Source organism: Tarenaya hassleriana, unplaced genomic scaffold, assembly GCF_000463585.1.
Source record: "Tarenaya hassleriana unplaced genomic scaffold, ASM46358v1 Cleome28, whole genome shotgun sequence".
Classification (NCBI taxonomy): domain Eukaryota; kingdom Viridiplantae; phylum Streptophyta; class Magnoliopsida; order Brassicales; family Cleomaceae; genus Tarenaya; species Tarenaya hassleriana.
The window spans coordinates 823,915-831,856 of NW_010966021.1; the positions used below are offsets into that span (position 1 = coordinate 823,915).

The 7,942-nt window shown below is 41.2% G+C and overlaps 3 protein-coding genes across 3 annotated transcripts in view; 1 reads left to right on the forward strand and 2 right to left on the reverse strand.

The window, feature by feature from the left end:
• Nucleotides 1-148: 148 nt before the first annotated feature.
• Nucleotides 149-725, reverse strand: LOC109116851 (UPF0057 membrane protein At4g30660-like). Its single transcript, XM_019203012.1, has 2 exons — nt 533-725; nt 149-452 (listed from the first exon to the last, which is right to left on the reverse strand). The coding sequence occupies exons 1-2, from the start codon at nt 692-694 to the stop codon at nt 303-305; spliced, it is 312 nt and encodes a 103-aa protein (XP_019058557.1). The 5' UTR covers nt 695-725; the 3' UTR covers nt 149-302.
• A 767-nt stretch (nt 726-1,492) lies between these two features.
• Nucleotides 1,493-3,104, forward strand: LOC104817821 (26S proteasome non-ATPase regulatory subunit 9). Its single transcript, XM_010547150.1, has 5 exons — nt 1,493-1,647; nt 1,738-1,798; nt 2,123-2,227; nt 2,405-2,741; nt 2,828-3,104. The coding sequence occupies exons 1-5, from the start codon at nt 1,507-1,509 to the stop codon at nt 2,847-2,849; spliced, it is 666 nt and encodes a 221-aa protein (XP_010545452.1). The 5' UTR covers nt 1,493-1,506; the 3' UTR covers nt 2,850-3,104.
• A 533-nt stretch (nt 3,105-3,637) lies between these two features.
• LOC104817823 (ubiquitin carboxyl-terminal hydrolase 23-like) overlaps nt 3,638-7,942 on the reverse strand; it is a 4,497-nt gene continuing 192 nt past the window's right edge. Inside the window, exons 2-12 of the mRNA XM_010547151.1 lie at nt 7,567-7,942; nt 7,334-7,448; nt 7,030-7,140; nt 6,758-6,930; nt 6,284-6,607; nt 6,044-6,169; nt 5,311-5,880; nt 5,076-5,219; nt 4,369-4,996; nt 4,183-4,273; nt 3,638-4,100 (exon numbers count right to left, since the gene is read on the reverse strand). Coding sequence (XP_010545453.1) covers nt 3,929-4,100; nt 4,183-4,273; nt 4,369-4,996; nt 5,076-5,219; nt 5,311-5,880; nt 6,044-6,169; nt 6,284-6,607; nt 6,758-6,930; nt 7,030-7,140; nt 7,334-7,448; nt 7,567-7,875 — 2,763 coding nt within the window. The 5' untranslated portion in view covers nt 7,876-7,942 and the 3' untranslated portion in view covers nt 3,638-3,928. The remainder of the gene's footprint in view (nt 4,101-4,182; nt 4,274-4,368; nt 4,997-5,075; nt 5,220-5,310; nt 5,881-6,043; nt 6,170-6,283; nt 6,608-6,757; nt 6,931-7,029; nt 7,141-7,333; nt 7,449-7,566) is intronic.

Sequence of the window (7,942 nt, forward strand, 5' to 3'; positions counted from 1 at the left end):
CTTTCCCTTGTTTTCTTAATTTGTTTTCTCTTTTCCCCAATAAGAGGGCCGCGAGGAATCGAGAAAGATCAAATGCACACCCACAAAAGAAGCATATATATATATATATATATATATATATATACATGTATATATATATATAACCAGAGATAGAAGGCGAAATCGTGATCAATGGAACAGAACTTGGTTACACAACAAGCTTGAGGGACAAACGAAACGGGAAGATCAAGGACAGGACATTGGTCAAAAAGCACACCAGTGAAAGGAAATGGAGACAATAAAAAAAAAGGAAAAAAGGAAAGTCAGGGAGAAGAGGGATTGGGGGAGAAGAGAGGACGACGATACTCGTCGAAGAAATGGTCCCTATCCACCAACACTATGGCGTACAGCGCGTATATTATCCCCGGCACGTACCCCAGAATCGTCAGGATCAGACATATCAGAAACTCCGTCTGCAAATTAAAAAAAAAAACATAAACATTCGACGCAGCGAGAGAGAGAGAGAGAATGAGAGAGAGAGAGAGAGACGCACACTGCAGCAGCCGTGCCGGAAGCAAACCCCGAGCGGAGGGATGAGAACGGCGATCAGTATTTCGCAACAGATCTCGCACCCATTCGGCATCTTTCTTCTCTTCTGTCCTGTCCAATTTCCACTCGTGCTTATATTTATAACGGTGACAATGAGAAACGACATCGTTTTGGCATCCGATCCGTTGATTTTGCTGGCGAATAACGGCTTTTGACAGAGCACAACTAACTCTGTTTTGTAATAAGCGTCCGTCCTTGATGTGGCTCCGACTTTCATCGGACGTGGCCTCCACCCCTTCTTGCAGGACATTTTAACCTTTTCACTTCCCGTCACTGTAAAAACGTACATTTTTACCTAAATTTACCCGTTCTTTCTGCCTGGATTTTTTAATCGGACGAATGCCACGTCTTTTCATTTTGTTTGGGAGAGAGGGTGAAATAAAAAAGGACACTTTGGATGGATGGTCCATTTTATGGATATAGTTTTGATATCTCCATCCATTGTTCAAATGCAATGACTATACATCTACTTGGTCAATTTGGTTTATAACCGAATGAACCGATCCAAACCAAATAACACGTAACATACATGAATTAAATCTGATATAGAAATTCATAGTTACTATTTTTTTAAATCGGAAAAACCGAAATTAAACAAAAAAATTTGAAAAAATGAAAATTTTTATAAAAAGAATGAGTATTTTTTTAAACAAACCGAAACCAAACATAACCTGAGTTGAACAGAATGGAAGTGAACTAAATCGAATATAAAAATTGAATGATTATTGTTTTTTTTTTTAAATTGAAATATTTGAATCCCAATAAAAACATAATCAAACCGGAACATCCAAAAGCCGTTGGTGACCTAGTTGCTAATGGGCTCTGATCACATTTAAATGGGCCTTACAAGAAGCCCAATTACTAGAGAGATCAAAAGCAGTGCCTCCTCGATTCCGATGGGACAAAGGGGGAGGGAAGATGGTTGGTGCGAATCTGAAAGCCGAGACGATGGCTCTCATGGAGCAGAGAGACGCCATGGAAGCTGACATGAACTCCATCATCCACCGCCTCTCTCAGCCTGGCGGTCCCGGCCTTTCCGGAAATCTCCTCGATTCCGATGTAAATTCACCCTCACTCGCCCCTCAGTTTCTCCTAAATTTACCGACATAATCTATGATCATCGTCTTCGATTTGGTCTATTACTGGCAGGGTTTTCCTCGTCTAGATATCGACATTCCGGCGGTGAGGGCAGAGCGCCGTCGTCTTGCCGGTATTTCTCTCACGCTGTTTCTGTCCTTCACTTTATTTACGATTTTGGACATTGTCTTCCGCTGCTCAAGCTCCATTGGCTCTATCAGCACGGAATGTTGACACATCGAACATACATCTTTTGGTCTTGACTGATAGTCTTTCTAATCAGAGAACCCTCCAGTGATTAGCATCAATGGCGTAGATTATGCGTAGCTGTTAGTATTTGCCGTTGTAGCGGGTTTATATCTGCTGTTTTCTACATATTGTTGATACATACATTGCTCTATCCGTTTGAGTTGATCTTCTTTCGGAACCTCGGTTCTTTAAATTCTCTTAACCACAGAGCTACGGAACAACCACAGGGAGCTAACAGAGAAAATAAATGCAAACATTCAAATTCTACATTCGGTTAGGCCTTCTTCTAAGACATCATCCACTAATAATTCAGGTATGGCAGTACTCAAGGTTCAAGCTTGTAGTCGAATCGAAACCCTTTGATGGTTTCATTGATTTGATTGTTTCTGGTCTTCTGCCCCTGCTGTAAACGTTGGACGTTCGTGGATAGATGTTTTAAAGCCCTATAAATGATCTGCAAGCTGCTTTGTGACATTGCATTGTACTATAGGTTATGATGTGTGTTCAGAAGTACAAGTCTTGCCTGCTGCACTCACTTCATTGTCTGCCTCCGGAGCCATGGATGTGGATGTGGGTGCTAGTAGTATCCCGTTTGCTATGATTGATGAGATAACCGAATCATCTCCAGCGGCAGAGGATGGCTTACAGCTCGGAGATCAGGTTGTGAAATTCGGCAACGTGGAGGCTGGTGACAACCTGTTGCCAAGACTCACTGCCGAAGCTCAGTCTAAACAGGGTCAAGCAATTCCTGTTGTTGTAGTAAGGCAAGGTGCATTGGTCAACATACCTGTCACACCGAGGATATGGCAAGGCAGAGGTCTATTGGGGTACATACGGTTTCTATATTTGTAACTTTGATCTTTTCTTGGAAGTGTTTTTTTTTTGGCTACTCATCTGTGTCAAATCCTTGCAGGTGCCATTTCTCTGTGCTATGACCAGCATTTGCTTCCATGGATGCCCTTTAGAGACCTGATTTTGGTTGAAGCTTCTGTTTTGTGATCAATTGCTGGGCGATGGGTTTGTAAAGAACATGTCTGAAAACTTACCATGTCCAAACGGAGATCAATGTCAATGAGAAACTGTGTTTTTTTAACGGGTCAATGTTCTGATGGCATTCAAAAGCCTGCACGGTACGAGTGGTATTTGCCAATGATACTATACTCTATGAAAAGGAAATGGGTTTTGGCGTTTTTGAATTTTCAATTTGATAATTTAATGTCCCAATTTTTAAGATGTGCAAAATTAATATCTCAATTTCAGGAATTGATTTAGGCGTTTTTGAACATTTTAATATTTAGGATTTTATATTGTCAAATTAATTTGCAGGTATACTTAGAAAAAATTTGAGGTTTCGAAAAAAAGAAAACTTTGTTTTATCGTTCTCGGCCCAATTCCAATTCTGATGACTCTTGTTTTGGTGAAAGAGAAACATTCATAGATATTTGTTTTGTTTAATTCATTTATATACAAAGAGTTAGCTTTTCAGTAAAATTTTATGTATGTATAAAATTTGATGTGTGAACAGTAACAGTAACGTGACATCGTTATTGTTCACGTAGGAAATCGACAAATATTTTGAAAGTTGGTTTATTTTCTGAGATATTGGGAAAATTGATGTATTTTTGTCAAGTTTATTGTCTCAAAAGTTGATTAATTATATATAAGTAAATATGTTGATATAAATTTTTGAAATAAGCAATGGCAAGAAAAAGAGACGAGAATAGAACTATAGAAGATGGAGGGTGAACCACATTGCGTTCTTCAATCCCACGACTCGAAACAACCGACAAAAACTCAATGATTATTATTTTTTTTTGTCTTCATTGATAAGCTGAGAGAGAGGGAGGACAAAACAAAACCCTAACTTAAACAGCATAAAAGCTGCTTCCCTTTTTCCACTACTTGGCCCAACATAACTGAGTTACAAAATACTTGTAGCCGACTGATAAAGAATACTATATATATATATATACCATAAGAAGAAGAAGAAAATCCCACCGACCGCTTCGATTTCTCAAATCCTGAAGGCCGTCTTAACAGTGCTCATGTTCTGCCTCCATTTTGACTTTCTCTCGGCCTGCTTTAGGAGCTTCTTTGAAGCCCGGATTTGGAACTGATTTGGCCCTCCGAACTCCATTTTATTCCTCTTTATCTTCTTCCTCTTCCCTCTATCATATTCCTCATCCCTGCCACCGTTAATATCATAAACCCATTTGGTCAGTACAAGGCAAAGCCAAAACACTCGATGGTAAACCCTCCAACACTTACCATTCATCTCCTACATAACCGATACTGCCATTCTCACTCTCCGGTCTTGTAACATGGCCAGAAGTTTGCTCTTGATCGTCCCATTTTCCAACTGTGACAATAAAAAAAAGTATTAAGCCATCAAAGAGCTTTTGACACTGCAGCTTAGCCAGTTTGACAGTACAATTCATGTGCAAGAACACATACCCGTGGTCTCTGGCAAACCCCGTGTGAGAATGCTCAGAGCTGCTTTCTCGTACTTGACTTGTTCATCTTTTGAAGAAGCTCTCTTTCTTTTGGCTTGTTGACTTACTTCAGACACATCAGAGTGGCCGACCGGTCGCTTCTCCGATGCAAGAACAGAACCATTTTGATTAGTTCTATCCTTGAGTTCTCCCACCACACCGTCTATCCTTGTATCTTGGGCACGAACACTATTATCTTTCTCAAGCAAATGAGTGGAGCCAGAAGAAACTCTGCTAGTTGCCTGTGAAGTCGAAGGCTCTTGATCTGCTGCATTTTGCCGAGATAAAAGCTGCTCTTCGGGTTTACTCTTGACAGCTGAGGCTCTTAGTTTTCCCTTTTTGTGCTTCCCCTTCTTACGCAAACCCAGAGCCAGCTTAAAAAATTTTAAGCCCATGGACATGTTTCTCTTGTGAGGCTTGTGAACCTTTCTTGGTGTGACAAGGGTCACGCTATCAGAAATTGAAATCTTCACCGACTCAGTGGACATGTCACATGGGATTACTGCTTCATCAGCTCGCTGTGTGACCAACTTCTGATGATTAAGTACAGCTTTTTTGGTCAGCGAATTACCACTTGTCGCAGTCTCAATCTGGAAAGTAGTAGACAGACAGGTTAAAAACATCTCACCACATCATCAAAACTTCTAAGTTTTAAAACAGCAGGCTCACCTGACTGGTATTACAGTCTGGCTTCTCTGGAGGCTTTGCCAAGCCAGCATTTTTGCGGGAATTTCTCACTGAAGCTACAACTGAGACCTCCATGGATGTCTTGTCAACAGGATCTCCAATCTTGGTGGCATTCGAAAGATTAACCTGGACAGGTGGATTGTCTCATTAACTATACATAATATTAGTCATGATAAGCGAAGTGCTGACCCAGGATGATAAAAAAATATTAACTTACTTTCCGTGTAGTCTCATGTGAAAAGCTGGCAGTACATGATAATACATCAACAGGTGCACTCAATCTGTTCACAGAACTCTTCTCCTTGATACAGTTTCCAGACATGACACCAGAAGTTGGGATGTTTCCAAGACTTTGAGTGAAACTAGTTCTAGTCAGGAAAGGAGATACTGGTTTAAAAACCTCCCCTTGGTATACTGTCGAAGCAGTGCATTTACCCTTCAAATCCGCCTTTGCCAGAAACCGTTTAGACATCACCATGTCATTAGTTTGCTGAGAAGGTGCCTCCTTCTGAAGGGTTACCCTGGCTGTCAAAATGTTCTCTGTGACTTTGTGATTTCTCGCAGTAGAAGCATCTACATCACATGATTTAATGACTGCAGAACTGTTTACTTCTCTTGAACTAGAAGGGAAAAGCGACGAGGTCCTATTTGTGGCAAGGCTTCCTCCAGATCTATCTTTTGGGACTATTGCAGCTACAGTCTTTGGCGCAGCATTTTTTCTTTCAAGGACATAGAACAGCATATAAGCTTTTTGGTCGAAAACAGTCTTCTCAGCAACTTGTTTAACCTGCAACACCATGTCAAGAGGAAATCGAAATTAACCATCTCTAGTCCTCTTTTCCCTTTAGTCCACATCACGTTCAATGGGAGAGACGTCAATAAGCATTTCATGACAACAGGTAAAATATCACACCAGCACTGGCAAAACTTTACAGATGTTAGTTGCATACCCTGTTATCATCAAGGGAGTACCACATGCCACTTTTCGTGCGAATGAAGCAAGCGTAGTGACCAGAATGAACGCTTCGACCATAGTGAACAAGAACACCATAGAGGTTGTACTTCAGATCACCTTCCTGTTAAGTGCAGGATAAGAATTGTAAAAAAATAATTGACTTGATGGAGATATTCTGACCTATTCCACACACAGGTCAGATGCATAAGGTTACTAGCACAAGAAAATTACTTACATAGGAACCGCTAACAAAGGGTTTCATGTCGATTGTAGAGCCAAACTGAATTTTCTTGTCATTTTTTTCCGAATGATATGCTTCAAACCGCTTAAAATGGAAGGTCAGAATATTAGGTGCTTTAGAAACAGTGAGCTGTTTGACAGCTTTAACTTTCTGCTTGCACCGTTCACATTGGTAAATCTTTGAACCATCATCTAGGAGCTCAACAGCCGTGAAGTGAGAAAGTGCTTTCTGTAATGAATCCGCCCTCGCAATGTCCAGACTTAAATCAAGAAACGGATCAAAAGTATCAGAGCAGTGGGAACACTGCATGCATTTCACCTGGAATAACAAAAAAGCTACTATTAAAGCAGGATGATATAGTTCAATAATTCTTCCCATCTTAGCTAACATATAAATAAGGAAGGTCATGAAGATCACTGATAATCCAAATGAATAAATGTAATATTTTCTAAAGCGAGATAGATTTACCTGACTGCGGAGGCGTCCACCGAAAATTTTGTGCACGAGACTGCTCTTATAAGCATCCAATGACCCACTTGGTACACCAGAAGGCAAACAACACTTGTGCATACATTCCAGCAAATTGATCATGTACTCATGCGCATCCTCCTGTCTGCAATTTCTGAAGTTGCGGGATATGCCTAATCAAACAGTTGGGAATCGATATGAGGCTAATTAGTAATAATGAAAGCATGGTAACATGGTACCAAAGCAGACCAAAAAGACTCTGAGAAGCATACATCTTAAGTTGGAGACCAAATCCTTTGGTGCTAATATTCTGCCATTAGCTTGTAGAGCAGTTCGGACATGTTTCTGAATAGCGCAAAGGGCACAGAACCCAGCAACATGGCCTACAGATAGCATTTAAAATGATAATACACCGAGACGAGAATAGTACACCAAATCATAAAAATAGAAGAAGTAGAAAAGCCCTACTCTCCATTGTTCATGTTAATCAGCCACAGATCGAACTCTATAGAATGATGTAGAAGGACAAATGAAGAAGCTATAGGCAAGAGGAGCCAAAAGCTAAAAACAACTTACATGACTTCTGATGGGCAGCGCTTTGCAGGTAAGCAGCCAAGGGCTCGGTGTATGTCAAACATTGCAGTACCGAATTAAGAAAGCACGTATTACCCAGATTCTCCAATCCAGCACCCTGGATATCATTAAACGATCGAAAAGTAAGATCCGACACCGATTTTACTATGATTTGCAACACAGTTGCGCAAAGCCTACAGAAAACATGAAACGAAACAGAGTCAGAAACGACTCACGATTTTGCGGAAGGTAATGCCGAAACTGAGCTCCGGATCCAACCGCGTCTCCCAAAAGTCGGAGGCATCGGCCCTTTTGACGGGCGTGGTAGCGGAAGCAGGGAATTTCTCGGCGGAGCCTGGATTCAGCGTCTCGATCTTGAAATCGGCGCCGCCATTGGAGAAGCCCTTGAAGGGTTTCCTGGATGGATGAAACTCGATCTTCCTATAGAGGACGGAGGTGGAAGAGGAAGAAGCAGCGCGAGATCCGTTGGGGGGATCCTGATCACTCCGAATCCTTAACTCCGTGCTGCCTATTGCAGCTTCCATCGATGGCTATGGGAGGAATCAAGAGCAACAAAATTGAGGATTCCAATGCGGGAAGAGAGGAAAGAGT